This window comes from Microcaecilia unicolor, chromosome 14 (assembly GCF_901765095.1).
Source record: "Microcaecilia unicolor chromosome 14, aMicUni1.1, whole genome shotgun sequence".
NCBI lineage: Eukaryota > Metazoa > Chordata > Amphibia > Gymnophiona > Siphonopidae > Microcaecilia > Microcaecilia unicolor.
Genome location: NC_044044.1, coordinates 40089584 through 40107902, shown reverse-complemented (window position 1 = coordinate 40107902; position 18319 = coordinate 40089584). Strand labels below are relative to the sequence as shown.

Genomic DNA, 18319 nt, shown 5'->3' with positions numbered 1-18319 from the left:
ATGGTTAGTAATGGGGGCGCTGCCCTGGTGTTAGCATTCTGGAGTTCTTTTTTGTTATCCTCTAGCTTGGACATCTCCCCTCCCCCATATACCTTCCCCTGTTCCTACTTCACTCTACCTCTTTCATCCTACACCTCGGAGTGCTTTTCCTATCACATTTCTTCTAGTTCCTTTCTTCCTTTACTTCTATTGTGAGATCGTAAACTGCTTTGATACTATACTTTTCTTTTTAAGTGAAATGGTACCATGTCCACCTTATCAGCAAAGTACCTACCACTAGCTTGTCCATATCCTGTAGAATCTAGTCTTCTGAAGGGGATAAGACAGGAAGGCATTCTTTCATTCCTAACAGATCGTAGTGGCTTTGTACATTTTTAGGTTCTGGATGGCCCTATGGCACAAACCACACACATCAGCTCCCAAGTCCTAGCTAGTCACATTTCTGGCCTCCTTTGGCTGTATCAGAATTAAGATGCTTAGCTCTCCCGTGTTCAAGAATCTGATCCAGCCTGATGCCTCCATTGTTACATGCTGCAAGCTCGGTGGGATCTCTTAGGGGAGGGGGAGATAGTGGATGATATGGTTGGGCAGATGGGATGGGCTATAATTTTCTTTGTTTCCTGATTCTGTCAGACGCTAAACATCAGGTTCTGAGCATGTAGAGGAGAAAGGCTTTGATTTGCATGTATACATCAATAAATGAATACAACGTTGTTTGTCAGTCACTTTCTGTTCAAATATTGACAGTCTTTAGAAACAAGGGGGGGGTCAGTGTTTAGCTGGCAGCGGTTGCCGTCTTTATTCCTAGATATCCGGGTGCCAGCACTGAAATCCAGGCACAGGCAGGTGACGAAAACACAGCTGGTTAAGTACAATATCCAGCACTTAACCGAGTATGATGAAGTGCAAAAAGATAGCGCTGTGTTTTATGCGATCTTATTTATACGCTTATCTTTGCCAACGAAGGGCTGAATAATGGCATTTAACTGCCTAAGTGCCAAACGCCGCTCCCAGAATTCCCAAAAGGTATCTGGTTTTGGCTTAGTGGTACTATCCGGTTAATGCCACTGAATATGGCTAATTAGGAAATTAAATGGCTAGGAGCCATTTCAATCGCTTTGAACATCGACCCCTGGAGTTCTGATGCTCAGATTTGTAGACGTATTGGGGGTTGGGCGGGGGGGAGACGTGGAGGAGCAAGGCACAGTTTTAAGAAGGTGGTTAACATAGTAAATGACGGCAGATAAAGACCTGTAGGGTCCATCTAGTCTGCCCAACAAGATAAACTCATTTTACATGGTATGTGATACTTTATATGCATACCTGAGTTTGATTTGTTCTTGCCTTTCTCAGGGCACAGACCGTAGAAGTCTGCCCAGCTCCCGTTTTGTTTCCAATTACCAGCGTCGCCACCCAATCGCCGCTAAGATTCCACGGAACCATTCCTTCTAAACAGGATTCCTTTGTGTTTATCCCACGCATGTTTGAATTCCATTACCGTTTTCATCTCTACCACCTCCCGCATATCCACAACCCTCTCCGTGAAAAAATACTTTCTGACATTAGTCCTGAGTCTGCCCCCCTTCAACCTCAATTCATGTCTCCGGAAAAGGTTTGTTTGCGAATTAATACCTTTCAAATATTTGAACGTCTGTATCATATCACCCCTGTTTCTAGCTGTGCTGAAGGGAACAACACACTGTTCCTATGCTACCAGCACGCTGAGCCCCCCCCCCCCCCCTCATTTCTACTGTCAGCTGTGGTGACGCCTGTGGTTCGGGACTATTTGCCCTGGAAGCAGAGCTGAGGGCAACACAAGGAGTGAAGCTGCCCTTGAGACGTGGCCAGTGCCAAGGACACGCTGCTGGCCCACTGAAGAGACAAACACCAGTGGAGCTGCGATGTAGGAAGTAAGATGGCACAGACCCATGGCAGGAAGTGAGGGAGGACCCGAGGTAGCTGGTGGGGCAGGAGGGCACTAGGAGCTGGGGATATGGCAAGAATGATCCTGAAGGAAGGAAAGAACTAAGGAGCAGCCGCTGGAGGAGAGGTGAAGGGGTGGCTGGCCAGGACTTACATTAATCAGGGCTGGAAGATCTTCTTGAAGTGACCTGGTGAGCTTAATGCGCCCACTTCTCACCTAATCATGTCAGCCTTTCTTCTGATGATAGGACACTCAGCCAAGACACAAACTGGAGGTTTTTCTGCGCCCACGGAGGTTTCTCTGTTCAGAAGCAGAGCCGCTGGAAAAACAGCAGAACCGGGAACCCAAATGCCGGACAGCTCAGAAAGAGAAGCCCAAAGCATTAGGATATTTGCTGTTTATTCCAGTTGGCTCAGGTTCATTCGCTTCTACAAACTATTTATGTCTTGTTTTTATTTGCTTTACCTTTGGGGAGACGTGAGGCTTTTAAAAGGGGAGGAAGCTAGTCAAAAGTTGTCAGTAAACCTCTACTTGCTGCCAGGCCTCACTGCCACTTGTCATCTGCCATTATTTTCAGACTTCAGAACAGGAAGTGGGGAACGGATGTAATTGCTTTGTGTGAAGCTAGTAATTAAATGAAAAGGGATCATTCCAAGTAAGGGCTTGGCTTTGCCAAGGAGAGGGCTGTTAGGCAAGGATCTGTGCCAATGGATATTAACCTCCACACAGGACAGAGCAAATGCTGGGGGGAAGGGGGGAGAGAATCATGAATTCAGTGGTACCAGGTAAGGGCTTGGCTTTGCCAAGGAGAGGGCTGTTAGGCAAGGATCTGTGCCAATGGATATTAACCTCCACACAGGACAGAGCAAATGCTGGGGGGAAGGGGGGAGAGAATCATGAATTCAGTGGTACCAGGTAAGGGCTTGGCTTTGCCAAGGAGAGGGCTGTTAGGCAAGGATCTGTGCCAATGGATATTAACCTCCACACAGGACAGAGCAAATGCTGGGGGGAAGGGGGGAGAGAATCATGAATTCAGTGGTACCAGGTAAGGGCTTGGCTTTGCCAAGGAGAGGGCTGTTAGGCAAGGATCTGTGCCAATGGATATTAACCTCCACACAGGGCAGAGCAAATGCTGGGGGGAAGGGGGGAGAGAATCATGAATTCAGTGGTACCAGGTAAGGGCTTGGCTTTGCCAAGGAGAGGGCTGTTAGGCAAGGATCTGTGCCAATGGATATTAACCTCCACACAGGGCAGAGCAAATGCTGGGGGGAAGGGGGGAGAGAATCATGAATTCAGTGGTACCAGGTAACGGCTTGGCTTTGCCAAGGAGAGGGCTGTTAGGCAAGGATCTGTGCCAATGGATATTAACCTCCACACAGGGCAGAGCAAATGCTGGGGGGGAGAGAATCATGAATTCAGTGGTACCAGGTAACGGCTTGGCTTTGCCAAGGAGAGGGCTGTTAGGCAAGGATCTGTGCCAATGGATATTAACCTCCACACAGGGCAGAGCAAATGCTGGGGGGAAGGGGGGAGAGAATCATGAATTCAGTGGTACCAGGTAACGGCTTGGCTTTGCCAAGGAGAGGGCTGTTAGGCAAGGATCTGTGCCAATGGATATTAACCTCCACACAGGGCAGAGCAAATGCTGGTGGGGAGAGAATCATGAATTCAGTGGTGCTTGTTAACCAGGACTGACATCTGTCTGTCTGTACTGGGCTATGAAACCTCGGTCCTATGCTGTGAATAGTGGAATATAATGAATTTTAAATAAATAACTCGTGTGCCTGTGGACCGACTGGAGTCAAATTTGGGGAAGGGGGAATAATTTATTTTATTTATTTTATTTATGTTAATTTATATACCGTATCTTATTGCATCTGCAAAACAGAACGGTTTACATATATATAAAAAAATTGGTATATACAAATAAACAGACATAGGAATTCCATTCATGACAGGAAAGCACAGCAATCAAGATAAACTACATAATAAATCAATACAAGTTAAAAATCTAATATCCAGTTAAGCTATCCCATTTTTCTTTGTCTTTTTGACCTTATCTCATTATGCTAAGTTCTGTTCTACGTAGCTTATAAAGAGAAAGGTTTTCAGAAGTTTTCGGTAATGGAGATAAGATTTCTCTAATCTGATCTCCTTTGGAAGGCTATTCCAAAGGGAGGGTGACAGGTAGAAAAAAGCCGATCTCCGTGTAGATTCCCACCTAGCCTTAGTAAGAGGGGGAATGACTAACCTGTTATCTGTTAGGGATCTGAGAGTTCACATAGCGGTGTAGGGGATTGTTAAATTCGACAAGTAGCTAGGGTTTAATGTGTGAAAGGCTTTGTGTGTCAGGACAAGAGCCTTAAACTTTATTCTTGCTTCGACCGGGAGCCAGTGCAGATGATGCAATAAAGGTGTTGCTCGATCATCCCTCCGGGCCCTACAGATCATACGTGCTGCTGTATTTTGAATTCTTTGTAATCGCTTTAAGTTTGCTTGAGTAATCCCAGCATATACAATGTTACAGTAGTCTAAACGTGAAGTAATATATGCCGATGTCAGCGTTTTGAGAGAGTCCTTACTTATTGAATTTCTGACTGACCGAAGCCGTCTCAGATGAAAGAAAGATTTTTTCACTACATCGGATACTTGTTCCTCAAAGGTCAATGCGGAATCAATAATGACCCCGAGATATCTAAAAGACTTAACTGTTGGAATATTCTGACCAAATAGCACAGGTACCACAGAGGGATATGTGCCTTGCCCTACTATCCAAGATGTAATAGTCTTATCCGGGTTCAGTACCAGCTGATGTGTTGTCAACCAGTCTGCTACTTTATCCAAGCATATTTGAATGGGTGTAAGATCTATGTTCGATGGTCTAACATAATGGATAAGCAAAAAATCATCTGCATATGAGTAAAAACTTATACCCATTATTTGAATGAGGAGCGCCAGGGGACTGATGAATAGGTTGAACAGTAGTGGAGATAAGACCGAGCCCTGAGGAACTCCACATGATAAGTTGTAGGATGTAGAACAGGATTGCTGCTGAACTACTTTAAATGAACGATTCGTTAGGAAGGATATAAACCATTTCATAGTTGTCCCTGAAATACCAATCTCACTCAATCTATCAATGAGTAAGTTGTGATTGATTAGGTCGAAGGCCGCAGACAAATCTAATGAAACTACCAGGGCAATATAACCGAGTTCTAATTTTGCATGGATTTCACTTAACAGTGAAGTCAGAATAGTCTCTGTACTGTGACCTTTCCTGAAACCCGATTGGGATGTAACAAATTTTTTGAATCTACATAAGTTTGCAACTGTCTAAATACTACTGTCTCTATAACTTTGGATAGAAAAGGAAGATTAGAGACTGGTCTATAGTTAGAAGGTAATAAGGGATCCAATGAGGCTTTCTTTAGACTAGGTTTTACTAGCGCTTCTTTCAAAATAGTGGGAACTATCCCATCAGAAAGGCTCAACATAACAATTGAGTACATAAACTGCTGGACTTCTAGCGAGTGTTTTTTCAACCATGCAGAAGGTATAGGATCCAACGAACTATAAGTAGGAGATAAACCTGCAACCAAGGTATATAATGATTCGGCAGACGGAATTTCAAAATCCTTCCAAGGTACCAATAGTTGTGAACTTGGGGAGTTGTCAGAATGACCGAGCCTTGGTACCCTTGGGAAGAGGGCTCTTAGTTTCTCGATTTTAGAGCTAAAGAACTTTGCTAGAGTTTCAGAGTCAATAGTAGGCGATTCTCTCTTTTCGTTAGTTATTGTTGTCAAACGTTTCATAATTTGAAACAGTTTTTTCTGCGAACTGGCTGCTTCTTTTATCTCTTTTGAGAAGTACGTAGTTTTAGCATCCTTTAATTGTGATAAATAGTATTTTTTACACTGTTTGCACTTTTCTTGTAATTCTGCGGTCTTATGCTTACGCCATTGACGTTCAGCTCTACGTACCTGTTGTTTACATAATTTTAATCCTGGATGGTACCAAGGTTGGGAACGTTTCATTGTTATATTAATTGTTTTTTCCGGTGCAATATCGTCAAGGGCTGCTGAAAGAACTTGGTTCCATATTTTGATTTGGTCATCTATTGGGTGTGTATCAAAATTTAGTGGGAACTTATTTGCTAAAGAAGGTAAAGATGTCAAATCGATTTTATTTAGACTCCTGGTTTTAATTTGAGCTGGTTCAGCATTATGTAATAACTGTGGTATTAATAAGTAGAATTGAAGAAGGTAATGGTCTGACCAAGATACCGGAGTTAGTACGATTTTTGAACATTTTACTTCATCCAATGGGGCCAGGATGATGTCCTTTGCAATGGGATCGGGGCTGAGAAGTCTGCCTGCTTTCTTCTCTCTGTGCTCGGTTGGAAGTCCAAAAGTTATGCTTTCATGGGCTTTGTATGGATACTGTGTTTCCACTCTCTCTTCTCCCCTTCCCCCAAATTAATAAACTTTTCTTACCAGGGGAGAACAGCGCGAGGTCAGAGTTGCTTTGCTTCTTCTTAAGAAAATGATGATGAATGAAATGATGCTGGATGGCCTCATTTCCAAAAGTCCAGGGCTTGAGCTGCTGAGCTCCGATGCACCTCCCAGGTGACGGAAAGCAGCAGCAGAAGCTATAGGAGTATTTATGAGCACTGTAATGTTCCTTGCCTATGCGTGTGGGGGTTGTTTTCTTTTGTTAGAGAAGAAATTTTGCCTTTTAATGGACCATGAAAAACATCTCCCAGCAGGGATCTTATTAATGTAGGAACTGTCAGATACCATTAACCGATACAGTGTTTTCGACCTATTTTTGATGTGGTGGGTGTTTTATGTATTTCTCTGAGATGCAATAGCTGGCAACCACTGAGGGTAGACAATACAATGCCCTGCAAGGTCCACCCGCTCCCTTGTCCTGTAAAGAGAGCCAGGAAAAAGTTAGAATCAGGGCTTGAGTTAGGTAGAAACCGGAGAAGCCTCACCTTACAAGGGGCCTCATTATTATAAGGCATTACTTTCATAATAATTTATAAATGTGTTAATATGTAATGTCACACTCTTTTACAAGCATGGAAAACTATTAAACCTCAAATTTACTTCCCACTTAATCGGGGGAGGAGTCCTCTTAAATGTTACAACTTAATCCCTTGTGCAATACAACATAAGAACAACCCTGCTATTAGAACACTAACCAGGGTTGAATTTATGTGCATTGAGGGCCCTAACTGTAATATTATTCAGGACTGTGTCTGGGAGCAAGTGTGTATGAGTGCATCTCCTTATACTGGTTCCAGTCTGTCACAGAATCATATCCAGGCAGCTCAAGGGTTCACCTAGCCATGAATCCTGCTTCCAAGAGTGGTCAGTCCAGGTCACAAGTCCCTTGATCTACCTTAATAACAGTTAATGGACTTTTCCTCCAGGAACATGTCCAAATCTTTTTTTTTAAAACACAGATACGCTAACTGCTGTTACCGCATCATCGGCGTCTGTTTGCACAGAAGGTGTCCTTGCTTATTCCTTCCATTCTGTTTTTAAGGGGGGGGGGGGGGTTCTGGGTGTCTTTACTCCGCAAGTTGCATTAGACATAAGACATAAGCATCCCCACACTGGGACAGACCAAAGGTCCATCTAGCTCAGCACCCTGTCTCCGACAGTGGCCAATCCAGGTCACAATCACCCGACAAGATCCACGGAGCAAAGCATTTTGTACTGCTTGTCCCAGGAATAGTGGATTTTTCCCTACGTCCATTTAATAACTTTCTATGGCCTTTTCCTTCAGGAAGCCGTCCAAACCTTTCTTAAACTCTGCTAAGCTAACCGCCTTAACCACATTCTCTGGCAATGAATTCTGCTGCATTGTAGAAGTTGTCAAGCGTGCTGAACACCTGGAGATGAAATTCCAGGACAATGCACGACGGAAGTTAGCAACCCAGGGATCAACATTGGTCCCTGGTAATATGCCCCTCCCCCCCGATAACCTTAGGTGTCTACCGGTAGAATCCAGTATTTAGAAAAACCATATGTGGCCAATAGAACATCTCGCCTGGGTGCAAGAGCTCCTGATAATTCTACAGTGCTCCCTGCGGTGAGGGAGGGAGGGAGGGAGGTTGCTTGTACCCTCTAGAATTCCTTGAAGCTCACCGTCTGCAGTCTGGTCCTTCTTCTCTTCTCTATAACCTCCCCCCATCCCCCAGAATATTGTTTGTTTTCCAGCTCTATCCCCACTGCTCCCATTTGCAGCTTATTTTTTCCTCCCTGTCATTACATGCGGCTTGGGGGGGGGGGATTATTTCACCTTGTTATCTCTGCCTCGACTTTATTTCTCATTGGTAAGTGCTCTGTGTTATTTCAGTGCATTTTGACTCATTATCTGGGTTCTTTATGGCTAATTTTCCTAAACTTCAGCCTTCCTGTCGGTCATTCAAGTCTTCTGAGATGCATTATCTGTCATCCAATCTATGCCTGGCCACGGGCAGGGCAATTTTCAAAGCCAGTCAGTTTTCTTGGTAAATTGGCCTGTTTGAAACTTGCCCCTCAGCCCAGACAAAAGTGCTGTGTTCTTTTAGCGGGTGATTTTTAGGTCAGGGATGTGGGTACACAGCATTTTCAAGGGCCGCATGCTATTCCCCCTCCCCCTCAGAAAGAGCAGGTGGGTGGTTTTAGCTTGCCCACCTTATGCTACATTATTTTCAAAGGACAGACTGCCTGTGTAACATATAGTAACATAGTAACTGATGGTAGATAAAGACATATACGGTCCGTCTAGTCTGCCCAACAAGATAAACTCATTTTATATGGTATGTGATTCTTTATATGTATACCAGAGTTTGATTTATCCTTGCCTTTCTCAGGGCACAGACTGTAGAAGTCTGCCCAGCACTGTTCTTGTACTAAAAGTTCAGAAGCTAACGTCAAAGCCCCTTAAAATTTACACTCCAGCCCATCCATATCTATTTAGTCATGATCAGGGCACAGACCGTAGAAATCTGCTCAGCACCGGTTTTGCTTCCCAGTTAGGATCCCCATTGAAATTAGGTACAAAGAATGTGTGTAGCGGAACCCCAGACTCTTCCTCTAGAGTTACAATGATGACTTTTCTGGCATCTCTACTCTGCACGTGGCTGGAGGGACCTGGATGTCCATAACTGATGGTGGCACTTTCCCTAACTGTAATTTGGAGGGAATTATTGAAGGTCCCGGCCGCAGAGCCCAGGGGTTCAGGGCTACTGAGGTGCCTGCCTGCCACTCGACGTGGTCGGCTAGGCCTTCAGATTAGGAGGTGGTCCCTGAGGTGTCTTCTCCTAACAGACTGGAGAGGGACCCAGACCTCGAGAAGAGCTGGAACTGAAGTGGCAGCAGAGACGTGAAGGTAGATGATTTTCTCTGTATCTCAAGAGGGAAGTGGGTCCTGGAGGATGAATCCCACTTAACATTCTTGAGCACAAGGGACTGAACTCTGGTGCCTCCCCAGCACACACAGTGAGAAGGTTTTGGAGCATTTCGGATGTTTCCCTCTCTTCCCTAGTTTATATCTTCCCCTGAGGTGCTTCCCTTGGCATTTCTATAAGGAGTCCAGGGCTCTTTGTACTTAATAGACAACAGCTCTTCTTGCCCTGGAAGGTACAGTTCCAGAAGGATTACCAGAAGATCTGGTACTTGGTGCTGAAGGGCCCAAAGAAGAGAGAAGAAGGGGGACACCAGGAGAGAGGACCTTCCAGGGCGAGAAGAGCTGTTGTCCACTGAGGGCCCCAAAGAAGAGAGAAGAAGGGGGACACCAGGAGAGAGGACCTTCTGGATCACCTCAAAGTCAAGAGGAAGGTGGTGTTACCAGAGGACTTTCTCCACTGCTTCAAATTTTGATTCCTTTTGAACTACTTTGATTGAAGTGTCTGAATTGCCTTTTTGCTGCTGTTCTGTAAATATCTCTTGGTGGGGGGGGGCACCTGATAATGGTGCTTTGGTATTTGTGACCTAGATTGGCCACTGTTGGAAACAGGATGCTGGGCTCGATGGACCTTTGGTCTTTCCCAGTATGGCAACACTTATGACTGCAACCCCTTCCCTCTACCTCTCACCCACCAGAAATCTCTTTCTAAATTTTTGAAAATTCCCTCCCCCCCTCCCACAACTCCCCAGATATTCAGCCAGCAACAGTTGATTCGGGTGTCAATATTCGGTACCGGCGCTGAATTTCCAGCGGCTCGGCAGCTCCTGGAAGTGATCTGAGTACTGGAGACACTGAGTGCCGGTCCCTGGATATCTAGGACCTGCTCTTTATTTATCAGCATTTCTGCCGTCCCACTTGCTCAAATTGTTATCCGGTCGTCGATACTGAATAATGCCACGCCCAGATAACTTCGGGGACAGCCCGACTCCACCCCGGTACTAACCAGATAGTCATACTGTGGTCTCTGCGGTTATATTCAGTGGCACGATCCAGTTAAGGGCTGGCCAATGTGATTTAAGCAGGCAGGAGTCTCCCCTGCATGGTGAAATGTTTTTAATATTAGGCCTTTTGAGTTCCCTCTGAGGGGTAGCAAGTAGAGAATGACACGGGGTCAAAGTTTGTCCCCGTCCCGTCTCTGTTCCCACCCCGTCCCCGCAGGCCCTGTCTCCATTCCCACCCCGTCCCCACAGGTTCTGTCCTCATCTACAGAAGCCTTGAGCACTTATGATTTTATATTTAAATATTTTTATTAAAGTATAAAAAGGAACAATATGCTGTGTGACTGTTGTGTATAAATTACAAATAGAAAACAGTAATAACAATAAACAACTATAATAACCCTCCTTCCCACCACCACCCTCTACCCTTCCAACTAGAAAATGACACGGGGACAAAGTTTGTCCCTGTGGGCTCTGTCCCCGTCCCCATCCCCGCGGTTTCTGCGGTTCCCCGTCCCCATGTCATTCTCTAGTAGCAAGGTAAAGCCCACCCCTGTCAGCGATCTGAGTTATACACGTCTGGAAAGTGTCCATGTAATATACAGTTACGGAGACTATGCAACAATGTTCCTGGATGCTACTCTGTATCTGGGCAGTAGCTCTGTTTCTGTAAAACGTTTCTTAGCATCTGGTCTCTCTGTCTGTGCTCCATCTTTCTATCTGTCTGCATATCTATCCAGCACTATCCCCCCCCCAGCCTTTCAGCGGTCTCTTTTCTTGCATTTTTGAATGATTTTCTTTGCAGCCCTGTGTTACTTAGCCCTTCCTCCCCAGGGTGTCAAGATGCTGACACAGCTGGCCTCAACACTCAGCCTTGAGGGGCGGTGGTAAGATTAATGGGGGTCTCATTCATCACAGGAAAGGCAGAAACCCAGGCAGCTCCAGTCAGGAGACAGATCAGCAGTGAGGGCATCTCAGCAAGGTCACAGACCTCTGATGCCCGCAGGCCCAGGAAGCCTCCTAAGATAGGAGGGATATGTTTGTAAAATAAATAAATAAAATTATATCTGAGGGTAGCCGTCCCATTCGAAAGCAGACAGATACGTGAATTTGCTTAGATTGCAGGCCTGATAGCCTTCAGACAGTTTTCCAGCACAACCTTCAGCCCGAGCTTGCAACGTCCTCTGGACTACACTGTTTAAATTCCTGAGCTAGCCCAGGACTAGCATCCTCCACTCTCCTTCACCAGCCTGGTGTAACCATGTGGGGTTTTAGCAGGTACTTGTGACCTGGATTGGCCACTGTTGGAAGCAGGATACTGGGCTGGATGGACCAACTGAATTACAAACCCTTGTAAGCTGTGCCAAGCAGGATTGCCTTTTACATATTTGTGTACAGAGCTGTGTACATCTAGTCATCTGCGTATTGAGGGTGGGGCGGTGAGGGCAGTCTGCCCAGGGTGCACACTGCAGGGGGGGGTGCAGGGAGCAGATGCGTAGCTGTTGGCTCCGCGGGTTCCCTGCTCCCTCTGATGTTACTTCCTGTTCTGGGGCAGAGGAAGCAGGAAACCTGTAGCAACGAAAGCTGTGCAACTGCTCCCAGCACCTGGTGATGGGGGGGGGGGGGGGGGGGGGTGTGACGCTGTGCCCAGGGGTGGGGGAGGGGAGGGTGCGCATAACAATTCCGCCCCCCCCCCCCCGGGTGGCAGCCGACCAAGGAACACCACTGCATCTAGTAGTACTAGAGAAATGGGTAACTAAGGGGTGAAACACCAGACTGAGCCATTTCTCCCAGTGTTTTAAAATAATGTTCCTGGTTTCAGAAGCCGACTCAGCCTGGTGTGTGTGTGTGGGGTGGGGGTGGGGGGGCAGAGAATAGGGAGCAGTGACCATTCCTCTGTTTCCCCATCCACCCTGTCCTGAGTGGTAGAAACTACATGACCTCTTGAGATCACATCCATTTAACATGATTCTGGCAAAATGCTAACCTACAGCATCCCAACATAATATAACCACTTGCTTTCCTTCATTATACCGCGGTGCTGCTGATTTATTAGAGATCTGGCAGCCAGTTATCACGGACATTGAGCACTGCAAACAAATATTTTTATTCAACCCAGGATTGCACTGCCGCACAGAGAAGCACAATCCAGCCATTCCCAAATACTCTTAACACACTGCAAGGGAAGTCATGTCACTTCGAAGGAGGGAAGGACAGGAGAGACTTGGGCTTCCCAGGTCACTGGCCCTGCCCCCTTCGTACACACAGGGGAGAAGAGCGTCTCTACGCCTTTGAAGCACTAAAAGCAGGATAAATTATGTTAAAATGACATAATCTTGCCAATGAAAGCTCTCTTACCCTGAGTATCTACGACTATCCGCAGGGTAGAGAGAGGAGGTTTCCCATAGACAGAAGCTGGCTGCTCTTCTGGGGCTGCGACTGCCTGGGTGTGCCCTGATGCCCTTGGCAATAGCATGGTACTGGTGGTGGTGGCGATGATGGGTGGGGTCATCCCTGCGTTACCAGAGACAAGAAAGCGAAGACGGAAAAAACATTAAAGCCCTTTCTAGGTCAGGAAGGAGGGAGCCAGGCGACTGTGACCTTCTGGGCATCAGTGGTATGGAGGGGGGGGGGAGGTTAGTCGATGTAAACAGAAGAACACGGTCTTCGCGAGCTTCAAACCTCAAAGAACACAGCGAAGATGACACAAAAATATAGTCTTTAGACAATGTAGAATAAATTCAAATTGATTGATGGGTCCCTATAAACCATGTGAATCTACAGGACTCGACACGGCCGTGTTTCGGCCTGCCTCAGGAGTCTTTTATGAAACAGACTCTGAAGCTGACCACTGGAAGACAAGAGCTCTACACACGCGGTTTCTTCCTGGTAGCAGGTCGACAGCCACAAGCTTTTTCTACAGACCACTACATAAGAGCATTAAGACTCCTGAGGCAGGCCGTGTTGAGTCCTGTAGATTCCCACGATTTATAAGCACCCATCAATAAATTTGAATGCATTCTACATCGCCTAAAGACCATATTTTTGTGTCATCTTCGCTGTGTTCTTTGAGGAAGGGAGGTTAGACCAGGACCAGTACTAGCGGAAGCTCTAACGCAACCAGGAGGGCTCAAACACCCTGAGTTAGAGAGAAGCAGGATCACAGCGTTCAGGGCCACGGAAGTGCTGGAGCTGGTGGGGCCTGGCAGGGATCTGCAAGGTGACTGCGAGAGCAACATTACAAGAGAGACAGCCGTAAGCCACATGCATCGTGCCCACGGCACCAGGCCCTCCCTGCAGATGAAATAATGTAATTACAAACAGAAATACTGTGCTTAGAAAAGCTATTTCTTGCTCCCAAATGGTACATGCGTAGCCCCGTTTAATAACCATGTTCTACATCGCAGGCTGAGATGGAAATATTGCTTTCGAAAGCAGCACAGCAATGGGGGTCATTCCATTGGGAGTAGCACCGACACTCAGTCTGGGTCCATCCAAACTGTTGGGATGTGCCCAGGACACATGGCAGCCCCCCCCCCCCCCCCCCCCACACACACTCCTTGGCTTAGCAATGGCACTGCAGGGTTCTACTGGGGAGGAAATTTCATTCATCTTTGGCCCAAGTAGGGAATATTGTGGACTGCCACGGAGGAGAAAATGTGTTTTTAAAACAGGGAAGGGAGATGCAAAAGGTAGCTACCTCCAAAATCTGCCATACAAGCAGCTAAACAGGAGAACCTTTTCCATTTCCTGTTCACCTCATGTTTCCCCTTGCTGCTCTGATCAGAGGCCTGATCTTACTGTTTGAATCCTTCCTGGGGAGGCGTAAGAGGCGAGGGGCCCCCATGCATCCCCGAGAAGATCAGAGCCGATCTGCCTCCGGTGGCTTCCTCCAGCTGCGCGCATCCCAACAGGAGGAGGGAGGCGAGGAGGGATTATATCACCCAGCACATGTTTAATAACACATCGAGGTGGCTCCCGCTGGTAAATTAATGAGGCCTCTTCTTTTTAATTTCCTTTAATGCCAACCAACACTCCTTGGCATTCAAACCCCCCTTTCTACATGTCCTCACTTAGTTTTGCTCCTACTTTTAAAATACAAAATTATTGCTTCATATGAGAATCTTAAAATAGCTTCTCCAGGGTTAGGCGCTGCTATGTCTGGGGATTTCTAATGGCCTAGTGAGTCGGTGTTACTGAGTAAGAGGGTGGCAAGAGGTGCGACCTCACTTTCTTTAACATAACGCATCAGGAGGAATATTTTAATCACTGCAGAAAATCCTGCCTGCTCTTTATCACTTCATTAAACAGAAGTCTGGAAATTTAAACAAGGAGACATGAAGTCTTCCACCACTTAAAGACAAGAGGGAAATTGTTAACAGCTGGACGTGCCCTCTTGTTCCTGACCTGGCAGGGGTGTCTGGGATTTTAATAAGTGTCAGTTCAGTTCTTAAGACCAGCTTTTCTGCTGGTACGATTTAATAATACCAGAATTGCTCCTCGTTCTCTTCCACCCCTCTGCCTTAGAAGCCTGCACACAGGCTGACCTCTGTTTTGCACCCCAAAAATGCAAGTTATCAGCTGGCTCGATTTCCCAGGCAGGTCTTCTGTTTCCTGGGTTGGCTGAGGTAGGGGTCAGCACTCGCTGCTTGATGTGGGGGGAGGGGAGGGCGTCACGGCCAGGTCTCTCAAGGGAGACAGATTTAGGGATCAGGACTGCAGAGTTCTGTTCTGAAGCCCTGGACTTTCACTGCAACAACTAAACTTTGTATATTGGTGGAGGGAGGAAGGTGGGGTTAAATAGGGGAAAGATCTTCAGATATTTGCAAATGGGGGCTCAGGGCACTGGATCCCAGTGAGCTGGAAAGGGTACATTTGCAGGAGAGAACTCCAGGATGAAAAGATACAAAATGAAATGCTGCTTATGATGGATACTGATGAAATATGAAGCTATCAGATGCCTTTCTTACCCTGGGTATGAAACCTTCTTATTTCTGTAGGAGATGCAGATAAAATTCTGTACCGTCACAGTTAATCACAGCTGGTTATAAGCGTGTAATTTGTCTTTTCGTGGTTTTTCGCCATCTTTAATCTGCCCCCTCTCCCTACAAGTTATTGTATATCAGAGGGACTCTGGAAAGTCTTCTTATAAAAGAGGGACCCGACCTCTTGGTTTTTCTTGCATTTCCCATGTGAACGGCTATTGTGAAATGCACAGGGTGTACAATATGTACTTGTAAGCAGTTCACGCATACATATTCCTAGGGGTGATGTTTGTGTGAAGCTGGGGGTGGTGTTACATAAGTACATAAGTATTGCCATACTGGGACAGACCAAAGGTCCATCGAGCCCAGCATCCTGTTTCCAACAGTGGCCAATCCAGGTCACAAATACCTGGCAAGATCCCCAAAAGTACAAAACATTTTATACTTCTTAACCCAGAAATAGTGGATTTTCCCCAAGTTCATTTAATAATGGTCTATGAACTTTTCCTTTAGGAAGCCGTCCAAACCTTTTTTAAACTCCGCTAAGCTAACCGCCTTTACCACATTCTCTGGCAACGAATTCCAGAGTTTAATTGCACGTTGAGTGAAGAAAACCTTTCTCCGATTTGTTTTAAATTTACTACTTTGTAGCTTCATCGTATGCCCCCTAGTCCTAGGTGCATACAATATTTGTATAACATTTTAGTCTAAACAAGCTCTAAAATGTATATTTCTCTGAGTTATATAAGAGCCTTGAAAACCCAAAGAATTCCCAGCATTATGGGCAATTCATCAGTCTGTGTTTCTCACATATTATCAGCCTGTAGGACTTTCTCATTCAGTCCACCTTTACTTTATCTATATCAAAAATGTTAAATTGTGGAAAAATAAGTGAAAGCTTTGACAAAACATGCCTGTACTGGCATCGAGTACACAAACATGAGTGCTCCAGCTCGGGAGCAGGTGTAGCTTTATGTGAGAGGATTTCTGCGTTCCTGGGGCTTAGACAGAAGCCTGGTTCAGAAAGACAGACACACACCTTTGTCACTTTTCTAAAACACGCGTGTTTCCAAATAATATTTCTAGGCTTTACCCTTCGCAGATCTAGAAGGGGGCAGGGAGTTGGCCCAGGCTGCACAGGCCTGCAGTAATCACAGATAAACTCAAGTGCCTGCAGCTTAAGCCTCTCTGTCAAAGCGCTGTCACTTTATTGATTGCGCTGCATTAGCACACACGCTTACTAGAGAAAAACTGTCATTTTAATGCAGCCAAGGTCTGGAGTGAAAAACAGCCCTCTGCTCAGGAAGACTGTCCCTCCCAGCCACAGCTCATCCTTTTTCTAACAAGCCCTTATCAGGAACCTATCGACCCTGTCCATGCTCCTTATCCCTTCTCTATCTGGGTCTCATCAGGGACCTGACCACACCCCATATTCCTTCTCTATCTGGGTCTCATCAGTGACCTGACCACACCCCGTATTCCTTCTCTATGTGGGTCTCATCAGGGACCTGACCACACCCCGTATTCCTTCTCTATGTGGGTCTCGTCAGGGACCGATTGCCCCTGTCCATGCTGTTTACCTCTTCTCTAACTGGGTCTCATCAGGGACCTATCATCCCTGTCTTACCCCTTCTCTAGTTAGGTCTCATCAGGGACCTGACCACACCCCGTACCCCTTCTCTAACTGGGTCTCATCAGGGACCTGACCACACCCCGTATTCCTTCTCTATATGGGTCTCGTCAGGGACCTGACCACACCCTGTACTCCTTCTCTATCTGGGTCTCATCAGGGACCGATTGTCCCTGTCCATGCTGTTTACCCCTTCTCTAACTGGGTCTGATCAGGGACTTTCTCTAACTGGGTCTCATCAGGGACCTATCATCCCTGTCTTACCCCTTCTCTAGTTAGGTCTCATCAGGGACCTGACCACACCCCGTACCCCTTCTCTAACTGGGTCTCATCAGGGACCTGACCACACCCCGTATTCCTTCTCTATATGGGTCTCGTCAGGGACCTGACCACACCCTGTACTCCTTCTCTATCTGGGTCTCATCAGGGACCGATTGTCCCTGTCCATGCTGTTTACCCCTTCTCTAACTGGGTCTGATCAGGGACTTTCTCTAACTGGGTCTCATCAGGGACCTATCATCCCTGTCTTACCCCTTCTCTAGTTAGGTCTCATCAAGAACCTGACCACACCCCGTACCCCTTCTGTATCTGGGTGTCATCAGAAAGCCATTGATTCCTGACCTAGCTCCCCCTCTTACTTTATCGTTTGCTGTCATCTCATTAAGTTCATCATCCCTGACTGAATCTGTTCCTGAAAGCTTTCACAGTGTGATGGAAGTCCTTTGGCAGAGAAAGCGCAGCTTTGCCCCATCTAGCCCTATCATGTTTTAGCTCAAAAAAATTGAGTTTCCTGTAGCTGATCATTGTCTCATGCTACCTACCTCTTTCTTAAATTTTGACACTGCATTCACTGGCTTGTTTATGGTCTCTGTGAACACAGAAAATGACTGGGAAGCTGATAACCACAGGGATCTACTTCCCTGGTCCGTTCACTAAGTCCATTCAGACTTCAAGGTAATCCTGGAGATATGGTAGCCACACATCAGAGTAATCCAGTGGTTCCCAAACCTGGTCCTGGAGGCACAATGAATATTCATGAGAGAGATTTGCATGCACTGCTTCCATTGCATTCAAATCTATCTAATGAATATTCATTATGGATATACTGAAAACCTGACTGGCTGGGGTGCCTCCAGGACCAGGTTTGGGAACTACTGCAGTAATCCCTGAGCCAGACTAGGGACAATGATCACGAGGAGGCGAGGACGAGAAGGGAAAGTCAGTAACAAAATGAAAATAATAATAACAAAACTGATGAAAAATAAAAAGAAATATATTAAAAATGATTTTAAAAAAGTGCAACCCAAGTTCCAGTCAAAGGCAGTTGACGCTCAATAAATCTCCTGGTGCCATTAGGAGAGACTGACCTACAAAGAAC

At 46.2% G+C, this 18319-nt stretch overlaps 2 protein-coding genes across 3 annotated transcripts in view; one reads left to right on the top strand and one right to left on the bottom strand.

Moving 5' to 3' along the window:
* TNFAIP8L2 (TNF alpha induced protein 8 like 2) overlaps nt 1-18319 on the top strand; it is a 359688-nt gene that overhangs the window by 42531 nt on the left and 298838 nt on the right. The gene's annotated exons all lie outside the window — the stretch shown is intronic.
* The window catches only part of SEMA6C (semaphorin 6C), a 118490-nt gene that overhangs the window by 6499 nt on the left and 93672 nt on the right, over nt 1-18319 (bottom strand). The window contains exon 18 of one of the 2 annotated variants that reach the window (XM_030188436.1): nt 12685-12840. The exons of the other annotated variant lie outside the window; for it this stretch is intronic. Coding sequence (XP_030044296.1) covers nt 12685-12840 — 156 coding nt within the window. The remainder of the gene's footprint in view (nt 1-12684; nt 12841-18319) is intronic. 2 annotated transcript variants of the gene reach the window in all.